Raw genomic sequence first — 17,546 nt, forward strand, 5'->3', positions numbered from 1 at the left:
TGGTAATAGAATATTCCAACACCCACTTTGATATTTAACGAAAATGTATAATTTGATATGTAATGCTTTGTTCTTCAACCCACAGATAAGAATAAGATGTACATTCACGTGTATTTATTTACAACATATATCCATATTGTGTAGTATTTTGAATTATTTTATTTATAAATATAACTTTCTCTTTTCGTTCACCAGATGGCACAAACTATGGATGAATCTATAAATGATTTATTAAAAAATATTGAGGAATATTCTAGACAAAAAAATTATCTAGACGTATATAAGCTATTCCAGGCCATGACTATGGACGTTATAGTTAAATGTGGTCTAGGAATTGACGCACATGTTCAGAAAAATCCGATGTAACACGAGTTAATCCATCATGCCAAAGTAATTTTCGGTACTTCAATACAGTCGTTGCTTTTCCTCATTCACAGTAAGAGTTTTGGTATTTTGGTGTGTATAATAGTTTTAATAAATTTGTTATAGTGGAGAAAGTGTGTATGAAATTGTTTAAATTTGTAACATTTGCTTAACAGTGTTAGGTCTGACACTTCAAACGTACTCTCTACCGAGGGAAGGAAGATGTCGTCAAAGATGACGAGTCCAAATGTTGTCATTAGATAGAAGGATGTTTGTGACGGTCTTACAAGCGACCATTACTCATACAATACATGTCTCATCATGTTGATAATTAGTTAATTAAAGAATCCTGAAAGGATGCTTAATACTAATTCATTAAATGGTTAAAAATTAATTTGTCCCATACTTTCACTTTTTTTTTGTACGTTTGAAATTGACAAACGGACAGATGCAGTAAGTGAATAATTTATTATTAATTATAAATAAAGAATTTTAACACAATTAAGTCTGGACGTTGATAGTTTGTACAAATAATGTTGCTGTATTGTAATTAACTTCGTATAGAAATAATAGTGATTATGGATATGTGAAAATCCGCCTTTTAAAAATATGTACAAATTATTTTGGCACACATCAGTAAAACTGTTATTGTATAATAAACGTATTGTTGACGATGTAAAATATTGTATAAAGTCAAAGTATAATTTTAAGTATTGCATGATATTGCTCCTTTTAAGGGCATTTAAATTTTCACACATTTATTGCAAACGCGGAACAAAATGTATCATATTACATTTTATTTTAATAAAGCACAAAGCTACTCGAGGGCATCTGTGCTAGCCGTCCCTAATTTAGCAGTGTAAGACTAGAGGGAAAGCAGCTAGTCATCACCACCCACCGCCACCCCTTGGGCTACTCTTTTAGCAACGAATAGTGGGATTGATCGTAACAATATAATACCACCACAGCTGAAAGGGCGAGGATGTTTGACGCGATGTGGATGCAAACCTGCGTCCCTCAGATTACGAGTCGCATGCCTTAACACGCTTGGCCATGCCGGGACCATATTACATTAAATAAAACTATGTAACACAACTTTTGTTCCTTTTTAATAAGTGTTATTTCTCAATTGCTTATGTTGTAAATGTACAGAAAATGGCCATTATTCCTTTCAAACTTTGCTTTTGTGATCTGGATAATGAACTTTAGAAATTAACCTATTTTCTACGTAAAAACGGGCAAATTTGCATATTTACATTAACATAAGGTGTAAAGAAAACAACAGATTTACATGTATTTATACTAAAGTTATACAAAAATGTTTAGAAGTGAAGAGTTTTTCCAGATTTGTTACTGTAATGTGAAACAAATTCACGTATCACCCCGCAAATATAGTCTCCCATCGTGTTTTCGTTATACGTTCCCAGGTTAAAAAAAACAAAGTTTGAAGATAAAAATAGGTCTTTTCCAGTTACGTTAGGCATAAGCAATTGGTAAATAACACTTTCTGTCCGGGAATAATGAAAAGTAAAAATTTTGTTACATAGTGTAATATATGATGTCTTTGGCTTGATGTCTGTATGATGTAAAACATTTGATTGATAATTAAAAGAATAAATTTCATTTAATACAACATCATTTTACGAAATAAAAATGGTAAGCAAATTTCATATAATAATTAATACTTCTCATTGAATAAAGTAAGATGTGTAAGTTATTAGGTTGTCCAGAAATAAATGTTGGAATTCGCACGATGATATTTACAAGCTGAATATTGAGTGACTTATCATTGGTTGGTTTAATCCAACGTTTGTCGCTCATAAGGCGTCTTAATTGTCTGCTGTTTGAACTCTACTCAGAATAAGTTTCCCAACCCCCAAGGCAACAAAAACAAGAAGGACTTTTGTCTGATTTTCGTCTATTAATTCAAACATAGACGAAAAGCTATCGAAACTACCTGGAACATCAGCCAGACTTTCGGTTATGGTTCTCTTACTGACCGTAGAGGTTTCGACATTACCTGAGTGCGATTGGAAAAACTAAAACGTTGGATAAGTGGGTTCCGCATGAGTTGATTGAAAATCAACAAAAACGGCATTATAAGACCTGTCAAGGATGACGCTCCAAATATTGAACGAATTGGGAATCGAGGTTCTACCTCATCCACCTTATTCCCCTATCCTTCCCCTACAAATTTTCGTTTTTTTCAAGCACTTTGACAACTTTTAGAACAATAAACACTTTAAAACAAGGCAGCTTACTTTGATTAAATCATGTTTTACAACATTGGTTTATACTCTTCTAAACTTTGTAGTTTAAAAACGACATTTATTTATGGACAACCAAATACTTTCATGCAAATCAAAAAAAGTGTTATTACATGATAAACGTTTCCTTGGCGATGTAAAATGTATAATAAAGTTAAAGTTTTAAACATTGTATGATATCGCATCTTTTAGAGCAATATAAACCTAAAGACATATGTAATGGGTGTGTGGTAAAATGCATATAACAGTGATATTGTTACATTAAATATTGCTATTGACAAGTTATAATATCACTGAAAATCTTTAAGCACTTGAGTGAGTTACTGTTCTTATAGGACACGGAATTTAATTATCTGATGAATTAGGGTTAAGAATCCTTTTTTTACGACAAATTAATATAAATTGACTTCCTGAATTAATTATAAATGAATGAGAGTTAAGTGTCCTTTTTAGGACGAAGTAAATATAATTGATTTAATGAATTACTGTTAAGCATTCTTTTTAGGACGATTTAGTTATTTAATTATCGGCATGATAAGACAAATATTATAGATTAACGGCTGCCTGTTTTGTTGTCCTATCAACGTGCCCCCAACAACACGCCTTTTAATTAAAACTTTTGACGGCATGACCACCTGTAATGGCGATCTTGTCACAAGTTCCCATTGACGTCCACACTGATGACAACGTTTGGAAATATGATCTCGTCATCTAAAGTGATATCTTCCCTTTGCACCCATCTAGCGATCTCTTTTATTCAGTCTGAATTGCTGGATTTACTACTGCTGCCTTTTGATTCATAACAAAAAGTACTATGCATGAAAAAAGGCAGATACTGTGACCTAACAGCATCAAAATAAGCGAAAAAGATGCCACCTATTTATCGTTCCAAATGTTCATTAATGATTTTTATATAATTTTACGTCCTAATTATATCTAATTTTTATAAACACAATTGAAAAATAAAACTGATTAGATAAAATGTTATTTAAATAGTTTACCACAAACAACATGATTTTTGTCGTATTTCTTTAATACAATTTTATGGTTGTGTTTTAGTGTCGTTTCCGGCTTTTGGTTGGTTCACGAGAAATATCAGATATCTTCAGTATAAATTTTGGAACAATGGTTCCAATCCATTTCTCGATCTTGTGGAGGTTTGTCGTCAAGTTATGAAATCACGAGCAGCTGATCCAGCGGTATGTGTAAAAATATACTTTGCCATCAACTAGCTAACCCTTATATTAACGCTTATATTAAAAAAACATTAGAACTAGGTTTAATATAGCCTTTTACGAATTTATTGTGCTGCTAAGACATAGTGATTAAAACATTTGACTCGTAATCTCTGGTTCGAATCTTCTCACCGATTATACCCGTGTCAACCATTGAGAAATGATAATGCGTCAGCCAATCGGCCCGACATGGCCAGGTAGATTAGGGCTTGCGATTCGTAATCTGAGGCTCGCGGGTTTACATCCCCATCGCGCCAATCATGCTCGCCCTTTTAGCCGTGGGGGCGTTATAATGTGACCGTCAATCCCACTATTCGTTGGTAAAAGAGTAACCGAGGAGTTGGCGGCGGGTAGTGATGACAAGCTGCCTTCCCTCTAGTCGTACACTGTTAAATTAGGGACGGCTAGCGCAGGTAGCACTCGATTAGCTTTTCGCGAAATCCAAAAACAAACAAAACAGTCAGGTAATCCGTGTTTTCATTGGCAGTGAACGGTGTTTTCTTATTGCCTTTTTTGTAATCTATCATTTTAGCGAATCACTCGAGTAGCTTTGCGTATACTTTATTAACAATCATACAAACGAATATACTACGTTAACTACTATAAATGGAGGAATTAATGTAAATCAGTACTAATTATTTTTTGAATAAAACAAAGATAATGTTTTATATATGGAAAACCATTTATATATCGTTCTTAGCTTGAATAAATATACCTTACACGTAAACAAAGAATTAAAACATAATATGAAAACACTTCAGCTTCACACATGGTTCTGATACATCCCGTTCCACCACAACTTTATTTCGACTGTTGTTTTCATGAGATTTTCTGATATGCTTATTTTAATTCGTTTCAATATAAATAACTTAAGCCTTAGAATACTGATCTTTGTCCGAAAACGTTTTAAGTATCTGCGAATCATAAGTTAATCGCAAAGAAAAACTTTAGGCTAAGAAAATAGATTATGATATAAAAGAAAATACTATAGTTTCTTATATGTGTTATGCCTAAACTACTAGAGTGTTGCTAACGGTAACAATGGATTGTTTTTTATTATTCTTATATAGAAACGACGGAATGATCTTCTCCAGTTAATGATGGACTCTCAGAACATCAGTGTCAACGTTACGAAGGTTACAGGGAGTCAACTAACCGCTGGACAAGAAACACACAAATCAAACCCTGACGAAAGTACACATGTTATCGACCAGTTTAATGGTATTTATTATAACCCGTTATAACACCATGATCATCTTCCTCTCCATGTAGCTGTGATCCAGGCTTTAGCAACTGATAAAGAGGAACTTGAAACATTATCACAGACAACAATTATGTCCATGAAACCCTAAAAACTTCTAACTGTAATTCTTCGGGTAATGTTGTGACCAGTAAAATTAATGTTTGCTGAGGTTAAGACAAGAACAAACTCCTGATACGTGTTATATGTACTTTGATTTGCAGATATCAGTAAAATAATATTCATTAATAACATAATTTCATAAAAGTATTATATTCATTTGAATACCTATTATACATTTCTTGTATCATTATAGTTTCCAAGAGTGGACTATCTGACAATGAAGTGTTGTACAACGCTATGTTGGCTTTAGTAGCAGGGTAACTGTAGTTCTTTCAATGGTTATTTTATCATTAATTACAATATATTGCTGGTTGTAATGGCATATTAATTGCGATTAGTTTAACAGTTCCGTCATTACTAATAATCTACTATATTAACTTGTAATATGTATATTATCATTAACTAAGTTATTTCAACAGTTAGAAATACTCAGAAGTAATAATATTACCCTTAATACATTAGTATTATTTTAAAATCACTTCAACTATTACAAATTCTTAAGTAATAATACTACCCTTAACACATTACTATTATTTTAAAATCACTTCAACTATTACAAATACTTAAGTAATAATACTACCCTTAATACATTACTACTTTTTAAAAATTACTTTCACAGTTACAAATACTTAGAAGTAATAATATTACCCTTAATATAATACTATTATTTTATAATTATTTCAACCGTTACATATACTTAGATGTAATAATATTACCCTTAATATATTACTATTATAATTTTAACTTTAGGGCATAACAAAGCTCATATTCCTTTTGAACTTCAATTTTTTCTTCTGTTTCTTGTTTATGTATAACTCATTTCATATTAAAGTTAACCCCTGTGTCTCTGCAATAAATTTATTCAATCGAGTTTGGATGCTGATGCTGGGCCGAGCACAGGTTATCTATTGTGCTTAAGGACAACAAACATATATTTTTCTTTCAGCTATGAAACAACTAGTTCTGCTCTTGGTTACACCATACACCTACTGGTGCAGCACCCTAAAGTCCAAGAAAAATTAAGACAAGAGGTAGACGAGCTCGTGGGAAAAGTACGTAAATTACAATACAGTTCACCACTTTGGCTTGTTAGTGATATATCATTTTGAAAGTTTCAGCTGTTCTAAACAGTGCTTACCTTAAACACAGTTAAGAAAATACTTTCACAAAACTTATGAATTTACTCACATAATCTAGAAATCTCGAGTAAAGTATTAACTTTAAAAAGCTAATAATCATTTTTCTATGAAGGGTACATTAAACTTAGATTATTCATTTCGTGCGATAAGATCGAGTTAATGTGTATTTTGTTTAATAAAATAACGTTCACAGAAATGTAATATTTTAGGAAGGAAACTTGGACTACTTGTCTGTCCATAAGCTCCGTTATCTGGATCAGGTTTTCAGCGAATGTCTCCGGGTTTATCCACCAGTTTACTTGTAAGTTTTGAATATTTTTACGTAAACATAAAAATCAAAATATTTCTGGTAGCCAACAAATACGAGAAAAATACTATAAAATGAAATATGTCTTATACCAACGATATGGAAAACAAAAGAAAAATAGTAGGTATTTCTAAGCGATTTACTACATTAAATTATATAGAACACATTAAATTATAGAGAACATGGTGTTTTCTGCTTTCATTTTCCTTTATTGGGTTAATTGAAACTGTAAAAACTATAGGTTCACTAAGAGTCATAAACTTCGTAGTTGTGTAGTGAAATGTATGAATAATTTACAGTCTGGGAGAAATAGTGACATAAATGTAGACAGTGTGACTATAAGTCATGGGTGGTCAAATGTAGTGTTTATACAAATACAGAACGAACTAGAAGATCACTCAGTAGAGTTCATACACGTTACTCAGCTTTCGTCATATTCAGCTCTCAAAAAATACGAAAATGTGTCCGTACGTCGTTTGTTATCAACGGACTTGGATCATTCTTGGCAGGAGAATAAGGAATAATATTCTAAACATGTTTTATCAAAATGTGGTCAATTTGACTGAATTATACGGCAAAAAATAACGTAAAAGAACGAATAATGTGTCGGTTACCATGCTAGAATCTCAGTGGGATTTCGTTTTTTGTCTGGCAATTACGGTTGTGCTGTAAGAATTCGTTATTTTATATTAATAGGTTTGTTAATCGTGAGGCAAATAGAGATGTAACATATGGATCCATTCAAATTCCAAAAGGAACGGCTGTACAGGTTCCTGTTTACCACCTTCATCATAACCCAGCTCTGTGGCCAGACCATGAAACGTTTGATCCAGAAAGGTAATTACAACAAAAATATACATTGTGTTTGCTTGGTTCTTTTCACCTTGCCTGACCTTGCAGCTTTTAACGCACTATATATTTTTTTTGAAGTTATAGGTAACGCAGTATAATAGTGCAAAATAAAGACAAAATGACTTTCCAATAATGCCACATATCTAATTGCCAGCCTAATGGCGTTTTTATTGAAAGGTTCAAGATACGAGTGGTGAAATGGCGTTTAATTTAATCACACTTTAAAGTGTGTAAGATTATAACTATGACAATCTAGTTAATAGGAGTCCACCACTGGTACAGCAGTAAGTTTACGGATTTACTACGCTAAAAACAGGGGTTCGATGGACTCAGCAGATGGTCCAATGTGGCTTTGCTATAAGAAAAAACACACACGAACACACTCGTTAATAGGGTAAAATTACTTGAATAGCAAGTGGTAATTATTCAACCTCATCATTTACATGAGGGCACTTGACAAGTTTATTCCCGAAGATAATTACCACTGTTCTTGTTTCTTCGATATTTCGCGTGATGAAAAATATTTTAGTTTTATATAAAGCTTGCGACTTTCAATCGACTTCTTTTCTTTGTTCCTATTTATTACTTTATTAAAATAGCAAAATATATGCTTATGTTTATAGAAATAGCCTTTGAGTTGGAAGGTCCTCTTTCGTGACCCTTTTACGGATGAGGTTGTTTTTTGTCTTCGGAGCCATTTGCTGTTCTAAACATTCCGTTGTAACAGTTTCCTTTACTTCAGTATTTAATATTTTATTTTTATATGTTGTGTGGTTTTGTTCTATCAGTAGCATTCGTTCGAAAGGGTTAAAATATGTCTTTCAACGGAAAATATAACCATGACAACAGTAAACTGGCGAAAGGTCGAGAAACTGCCATAAACTAGTTTGTACAGTTTACAAAAACTTCGTTCATTCTTCCATAACTTGTATCTATAGCGATACGAAGGAAAATTAAAATATTGAAAGAATTTTAAAAAATGGTGAACTAACTCTACTTAAACAGTTGCGAAATGCTCGTTACTAGTTCTAATGGTTTTCTAGTAAGTAAAAATATTTTATTCAAAATTCCTGCTTATTAATATGTTAAGTTATGCTATTTATTATTTCAAGTTAGAAAAAAATGAAAATATGTAGTAATTATGCAATTATTACAGGAAACTTATAATGGGACATCGCATATCAGTTATGTTTAATATCATTTATAAACTTGTGTCAGACAATCGATTCTGTATTTAGTAAGCTATCGAATATTTTGCTCAAAATAGAAGAAAAATTCCTTAGTTTCTCAAATTGAGCGAACGTAACTTTATATATATATATATTATTTATACCACAAAAGTGTTATTGTTTAAACAACTTTACCAACACTTTACCCTCAAATTTTAACTTTAAATATCTTTCAGATTTTCTGTTGATAATCACGACCACCATCCACTTGCTTGGCAACCATTTGGACATGGACCTAGAAACTGTATTGGGATGAGATTCGCTCAGCTAGAAGCCAAGATGGCCATATTTAGAATAGTTCAGAAGTACTATTTGATGCCTTGTGAGAAAACAGAAAAGGTAACCATAACAGAATATATATTTATCACGTCCAACCAAACACACACCTAGGTATATATATGTATATATAATAAGATACTGTTGAAAAAGTGTATGTTATTTTTAAATTTTATATAAACTTTATCTAGGTAATCTACATTTTCTTCTTGCTATGCTATGTTGACTGTTTTAACAAGTGTCAAATATAGAAGCAGACATTAAAAACAACATATTACATTTTGTGTATCTGTAACAGTGTAACTCAGCTTTCATTTCAACTTAAAATTTCGAAGACAATAATAATGATGTTTTCAGAAAATGGGTCAGCATGGCAAGGTGAATAAGGCACTCTATTCGTGATATGAGGGTCGTGAGCTCGAATCCCTGTCACACTAAACATGCTAGTGGAGACATTATAATGTGACAATCAATCCCACTGTTCGTTCGTAAAAGAGTCGCCCAAGAGTTGAGGGTGGGTGTGGTGACTAGCTGCCTTACAGTGCTAAATTAGGGACGGCTAGCGCAGATAGTCCTCGTGCAGCTTTCCGCGAAATTAAAAACAAACCAAAAAAGGACAAATTCTAATCTTGTCTAACAATCGTGAAATTCTTTCTTTTGCTTCTTGTCAATGTTCGGATGGTCTCAGCTATCGAAAAAAAAGGTTTTGAGTGCTGTTTCAAGAAGTCTATTTTTAAGGTCATTTTTGCCCGAAATTTATAATAAAGGTTTTAACAAATCCAGTACGATATATAGAGCGAACAACTACAGTAGCTTATGACGTTTGGTATTATTACATTCTTTCTTAACTTTTCAGGCATGATATGCTATCGCAGTTAAATAAATATTATCATGTTATATATGAAGTAATACACAGATAATTCAGTATTATTTTTTCATATATATATATATAGGAGTGATACAAATATAGATCAGTATTATTTCGTGAAATATATACGTTGTAATATACACATTGATAAGTATTATTGTGTGATTTATATGTAGTACCACACATAGATCAGTATTATTATGTAATATGTATAGTAATACAGAGATATATTAGTATTATTTTGTCATATGTTCGGGTTAGGCATGGCCAAGCGTATTAAGGCGTGCACCAAACATGCTTGCCTTCCCAGCCGTTGGGACGTTATAATGTGACGGTTAATCTCACTATTTGTTGGTAAAAGATGGAGATGGCGGTGGGTGGTGATGACTAGCTGCCTTCCCTCTAGTCTTACACCACTAAATTAGTGACGGCGAGCACAGATAGCCCTCAAGTCGCTTTGCGCGAAATTCAAAAAACAAACAAACAATCACATGTACGTAGTATGCTTGTGAATTTTTCTAATCTTTGGTGTTTCTTCGTTTTTTAGCGTATTGGAATTTACGTTCAAATAAATATAAGTTTACTTTTAAAACTTGTAATTGTACACTTTATTGATAATTAATTTTATGCAACGTGTCCATAGAGATAAAGGCCAAGGTGATATAACCTTCTTGGAAAATATTTGTTTGGGAACTGGTCAAGTCCTAAGTTAAAATGGTTTTATTTGAATGTTGACATATATAATTTTACTATTTTGATGGTATTAATCGAGTATATACGTTTAATCAAATAAATATATGTTAACTTTGACTTCATTACATTAAACCTCTCATAATTTACAACTGATTTTGCGTAATACACTCATAAACCATTGATTGCAAATTATTTGAATTCTGCAGTAGAATAACTTTTGTTTTTTTAACTATTCAAGCACAAAAGATATATAGAGAAACTGATTTAAAGTTAAAATACAATTCTTTATAATAATGTTTTTGTTGTTGTTTTTTCTATCAGAAACTGACCGTCAAACTCGGTATGAATATTATGAATCCTGCAAATGGAGTTTTTGTAAAATTTGTCCCAAGAAATTCACCGAAATGACGTATTAAAACACCAACATAAACTTTCTTAAGCTAGTCTACAACTGGATGTTCAATAAGCAGTGTAAAAATGTTTTAAATAGGATTGAATATTGAGTTTGTGGTACACTTTTACGTATATTTTTGTCAAAGTGCGATTCTCATTTATCTCTTTGAAATACTTCGTACCTTCCAATATTCAATATTCAAATGAGATATGATGTGTATTAGGTTTTACCTTAATCAATAAAAGTTCTCTAAACTGATATTTTTGAAACTATATGACTTAGAAAAATAAGACTTAAAACTTTCAGTAGTATTATACTGCAATTTTAGCTTTATTATATTACTTCAATAATTCATAGAATAATAGTTGTGAAGCGAAAATGCATTTTGGGGTTATATTTTATTAAAACACCAAACACATTGTGGTGTTAGCTATTTGGCTAGAAATGTGTCAGTAGTTAATGCACTTATTGCCCAGCACGACGCCAGAGGGTGTTACATGAACGTCCATCTTAGATGTTAGGAAGAGAGGTGGAGAAAATGGAATTATAAACCCCACAAAGAATAAAGTCATCAGAAAAAAATTACGTCATAATTCCAGGAAGTATCGTCAGAGGGTGTTTTGCTATTAAAGATTGCAGACAGAGAGAGTGTTGATATACGTGCCACCATAGTTCATCGATGTGAAGCCAAACAATAATGCCACTGGAGATGATGACGACACCCGTCTGAACGTCAGTGCCTGCTCTGTTTCTATGAGTGATCACATGAGTGACCTTTGTACTTCCTAACAAGCAACAATGTTAACATCAGACAGAGGTTTATGTCAAAGTTTTATGAGAAATACATCAAGTGAATGATAAATATTGTTATTTTAAATAACAGTTAAATCAAACAGCACATCATTGTTCTGTCATATTTATTTGTAACAAAATGAAAACATACACAGAAGTTAAATTAGAATTTTGCAAGAATATAAAAGTGTGTAATGTAAATTACTAAATATAATATATGATTTTTAAAAAAAATAATGTGAAGTTAAACGACATATATATTATGATCCTTCAGAATACTGTGTGCCCCAAAGTAACAGTATCCTGGGTAACGATAACATCTTCCACACATATAAATACTGTTAAAATTATATAAGTGACATTAATTTTTTCAAGAACGATAAAAAATCATACATATATGGATGGAATTATGAGAAACGAAAGAAAACACAGGATAGTTAAATAGGCATCCTTTATATGACAAATGTTGTAAAAAAGTGTGCTTGAGTAAGGAAACTAGAAGCTGTAATCAGTCTATAGAAACTTTATCAGCTTTTGTAAGACATATGTAATATACAAATAACAATTCTAAACATAAGATAAAAATCTGTATGCGTTCCTGAAGAATATTATAACACTTGTAAAGTACGAGTAATATAATCAAATATATAAATGAAAACAAAAGATTTGTATGTAAACCTACGTGAATGTCAAACTTTGTGAATTGTACTTATTTTTTTTATTTATAAAGTGAAACAAAAAATGGATGTTATACCTGATATGGCCATATGGCTGAAGTAAAGCCCCATTAACATTGTGAGCTCAGTGAATCTTTATAAAACCATTCCCTTTAAAACTTAGTAATGCAATCCACCTAATAGCATCATTCGCTTGTAGTAAGACTATTCAAGTTTCTAAAAAACTATAAAATTATAAAATAACATGTATCATTTACAATATTTTATCAAGAACAATAGAAGTCAATTACGAACAGCATAAAGATAAAATAGTGAGAGATAAAATAATCTTTAGGGAGAAAATGGACTTGGTCCATATTAGTTATCCCATCCTAAACTAAAACTGAAAATATTAAATCCAGCTCTTGCTGTTTATATATCAATCAAGTTTTCTTTTGAACTCACCCAAATTTACTATTTTCACAAGATTCAAAGACAACCCATTCCATAGGCGATCCAGTCTATTTGAAAAATAGCCCCCCCAGTGGTTCAGCGGTATGTCTGCAGACTTACAACGCTAAAAACCGGGGCTCAATACCCGTGGTAGGCAGACACAGGTAGCCCATTGAGTAACTTTGTGCTTAATTCAAAACGAGAAAACAACGAAATTTGAAAAATAAAGTTGTCTTAGTTGAAGACGTCCTATACCTTGTCTAAATATATATTTGTGTCCTTTAGTTCTGTACTTCTCAATCTTAAGTACGAAAAGTGTTAATATATCAGTATCATCAATTCCTCTTACAGTCTTAAACACTTCAATCAGGCCCACTTTATCTTTATTTTTCCAAGAGAAAACAATTTAAGTATCTTAATCTTTCTTCCTATGTTAACCACTCCACTCCAAGTACCATTTCAATGACCCTTCTCTGAACCTTTTCCGATAATTCTGTGTGTTTCATATGGTAAGAAGCCCTAGACTGAACACAATTCTTCATGTATGATCTAACCAACGACCTATACAACTAAATCATACACATTTTTACACTTGTATTCAATATTTCTGTAAATATAATTTAAAATCCTATTTGCCTTACCACTAGCAAAAGCACACTTCTTGGATGGCTTCAAAAAAGCAATCATTACCCCAAAATCCTTTCTTTAATAATACAGTTGAGGTTATTCTCCTAAAAATACAATTATTCATACGAAAATACAGATGCACCAAATCCACACCTTTACTCTCGTCTACATATGCAGTAACATTTTGAAAACATATCAGAGAGTTGTAAGGAAATATTTTTCCTTATTGAAAATATTTTGGCTGTCTGATGAAACTGTAAACTTTATTCAATGACTTTGAAAGTACTTTTTCTCAGACGTTTCAAAACTTTTTCCACAACCGTCGCAAAACTAATAAACCTATAATTCATTTAAAACTTTTTGAAGAGAATACCGACATTAGCTAATTTTCAATCTGTTGGTACTTGTCGACTATTCAAGGACTGACGAAAATTTTGGCAAGTGGTTCACATAAAAATCATTGATCTCCTTTCAAACCCGCGGAAAAATATTACCTAGCCGAGAAGTCTAAACATTCTTTAAACTCTCAAATTTTATTGTAGTAAGCTCAGAATTTATGCAACTATCTTATTCAACTTCGTTTTCATTCATCAGCTCTTCAATATGAGGAATACTGCTTAAGTCTTCATTAATAAAAGCTGGAATTAAATAACCAAGCCATTTCATAGCCATCAGATAAAAGCCTCTTTTATCGCCCCTCAAACGTTCTATCTCCTGTATTTATTCCTGATACACTTTTTAAAAAAATTCTTAATATTATATCTTATGTTATCAGCCAAATAATTGCATACATCACTTTAGGTGTTCTAAGTTCCTGTTTCGCCAATTTATTTGATCTTCTATTATTCGAAATCTTTTATAATACGAGTTAACTCGCTCTCCAGTGGCTTAGCAGTATGTCTGCGGACTTACAAGGCTAAAAACTGGATTTCGATACCCGTGGTGGGCAGAGCACAGATAGCCCATTGTGTATATTTGTGCGTAACTGAAAACAAAAACAACCAGTTACCTTAAATTACTTATATAGGTAATATTTTTTTTATTTTATTTCTACAACCTTTGTATGTTTTTTATTTGCAGCTACCATTTTTATCTATGGAATATATTTCTCATGAATATTAAAAAATGTTTGTATGGAATATATTTCTCTTGAATATTTAAAAAATGTTTGTATGGAATATATCTCTGTTGAATATTAAAAAATGTTTGTGTGTAATACATTTCTGTTGAATATTAAAAATGCTTGTATGGAATATATCTCTGTTGTATGGAATACATTTCTGTTGAATATTTCCGTTGAATATTAAAAAAAATGTTTGTATGGAATATATTTTTGTTGAATATTAAAATGTTTGTATGGAATATATTTCTATTGAATATTAAAAATGTTTGTATGGAATTTTTTTCTCTTGAATATTAAAAAATGTTTGTATGGAATATATTTTTCTTGAATATTTAAAAAATGTTTGTATGGAATATATCGCTGTTGAACATTAAAAAATGTTTGTATGAAATATATTTCCGTTGAATATAAAAAAATGTTTCTATGGAATATATTTTTGTTGAATATTAAAAAAAAATGTTTGTATGAAATATATCTCTGTTGAATATTATAAAAACGTTTGAATGGAATATGTTACTATCGAATATTAAAAAATGTTTGTATGGAATATATTTTTGTTGAATATTAAAATGTTTGTATGGAATATATTTCTATTGAATATTTGAAAAGTGTTTGTATGGAATATATTTCTATTGAATATTAAAAATGTTTGTATGAAATTTATTTCTTTTGAATATTAAAAAATGTTTGTATGGAATATATTTCTCTTGAATATTTAAAAAAATGTTTGTATGGAATATATTTTTGTTGAATATTAAAAAAAATGTTTGTATGAAATATATCTCTGTTGAATATTATAAAAACGTTTGAATGGAATATGTTACTATCGAATATTAAAAAATGTTTGTATGGAATATGTTTTTGGTGAATATTAAAATATTTGTATGGAATATATTCCTATTGAATATTTAAAACGTATTTGTATGGAATATATTTCTATTGAATATTAAAGATGTTTGTATGGAATATATTTCTCTTGAATATTAAAAAATGTTTGCATGGAATATATTTTTGTTATATATTTAAAAAAATGTTTCTTTAAAAAATTCACATTTGTTCGCTGTCTTCAGTTATGTCAGCTGACCAAAGTACAACAGATAATTCTTGTTGCATCACTTCAACATTTAGTTATTTATTTTTTTAAATTTGGGACCAAATTATCGTTTATCCTAATTTCCGTATGCAGAAAAACAGGAAATCCAATACAGCAATGTACCTTGGTGTTACCCCAATTTATACGTTCTCAAACCATTTTTATATTGGAAGTTACCAATAAATCTTAAATATGATTATTTCTAGTACGTCCTTTGAACAATTTTGTGGAGAAATACACCTTGAACAGTTCCTGGTTAACTTTCTTCATCATGGCTTGATTCTAGCATTTCCCAGTAGACATGTTTGAAATTAAAATCACCCATAATTACGTCTTCATTAACAGCTGAAATCTGAATCTCACTGTAAAGTTTCTCAATAGTTTCATCAGGTTCATCTTGTATCTGTAACAAATTCCTGCTAAGAGATTTTGCCTTTAATATCCACTAATAGATACCCAAGTGGTTTTAGTCTTTCTGCTGTTACTTTTGATAATATTTTCAACTTCAAGAGGATATAACTCACACTTTACATATAGAGACACTATTTTCCCTCTCTCGACTACTCAGTTCCTTTTTAGTAACTTATAACCATGCATTTCAAATGCAAATACTTTCAAATTATTTTCTTTGGCTAACTCACTTTGTCTATGATCTGTATTTTCTAAGTCACTTTCCTTTAATCTATAGTTTTTGTTGAATAACTACGGTTCCTTTCTCCCCCAGTAGCTCAGCGAAATGTCCGCGGACTTACAACGCCAAAAACCTTGTTTCGATACCCGTGGTGGGCTACACGATTAGTGCCCTAGGGTTCCACATGAAGCAACTCAAAAAAGGAACAAAGACACATTTCGAATGACCAACTTTTTGAATATTAAAACTCGTCTAACACACCGTTGCAATTTGAGAAAAGCCAAGTTGTAAACAGTTGCTAAACGTTCATTTCTGAGTCTTCTTAAGAATAAACAACTTCAGATCCTACATACTATCTGAAACATAAAATATCTGCTTATAAGTGCTTGAAAGAGACATCAACACCTTTTACGTTACGTGCTAGATAAATTATGTCTGATAAAAATAACATCTCAAGCTTGATTTTACTGAATAATAATTGAACTGTTCAGTTATCTATCGGGCCCCTTCCATTGGCTCAGCGGTATGTCTGCGGACTTACAACGCTAATAACCTGGTTTCGATACACGTGGTGGGCAGAGCACAGATAGCCCATTGTGTAACTTTGTGCTTAATTCATAAAACAACAACAGTTATCCATCGGTAATATTTCTTCAATGTAGGTTTCTCTAATCTAAAGAAACGATAAATAATGTAAAACACTATAATCTGAAAAGATGATAAATAATATAGATTCTTTAAGCCGAGAAGTTGTTAAACAATGTAGGCTTTTCTAATCTGAAAAGTTGTTAAATAATGTATAATTTACTACAAACGTCTCTAATACACCCCGATAAAAGATCATTGGAAGAAACTTTTGATTTGTTAAGTTTTGATGTATCAAAACCCAGATCTGCACAATTGCGTTAAAATTGGGTTTGAATGACTATAGTAGCTTCTTTTGTTAGCTAAGAAATGTGTGTATAATTTGGATGAATGTTTTGGGTTGTGTGACGGATTTACTCTTATATATCTATTTCAATATCGATGTTTTCATACAGATATTTAGAAATATGTTTAACATATACTGTTAAACCTGTATTGTGAAATTCTTTTTTATTTACTAAAGTTGTAGAAGATTCTCGAGTGCAAGAATCAACATCTTATGTATTTACGTAAGTAATGGTGTATTATTTATACTGCTGC

General features: G+C 31.3%; 1 protein-coding gene across 1 annotated transcript; it reads left to right on the forward strand.

Annotated features, from left to right (window-relative positions):
* The first annotated feature begins 312 nt into the window (after window positions 1-312).
* On the forward strand, window positions 313-11,884 carry LOC143244638 (cytochrome P450 3A19-like). Its single transcript, XM_076489678.1, has 9 exons — window positions 313-436; window positions 3,690-3,829; window positions 4,936-5,086; window positions 5,422-5,485; window positions 6,175-6,280; window positions 6,577-6,668; window positions 7,371-7,511; window positions 8,932-9,094; window positions 10,914-11,884. Coding segments are annotated over exons 1-9 (945 nt in total). The 5' UTR covers window positions 313-435; the 3' UTR covers window positions 11,001-11,884.
* Window positions 11,885-17,546: the final 5,662 nt, after the last annotated feature.

This window comes from Tachypleus tridentatus, chromosome 1 (assembly GCF_004210375.1).
Source record: "Tachypleus tridentatus isolate NWPU-2018 chromosome 1, ASM421037v1, whole genome shotgun sequence".
NCBI lineage: Eukaryota > Metazoa > Arthropoda > Merostomata > Xiphosura > Limulidae > Tachypleus > Tachypleus tridentatus.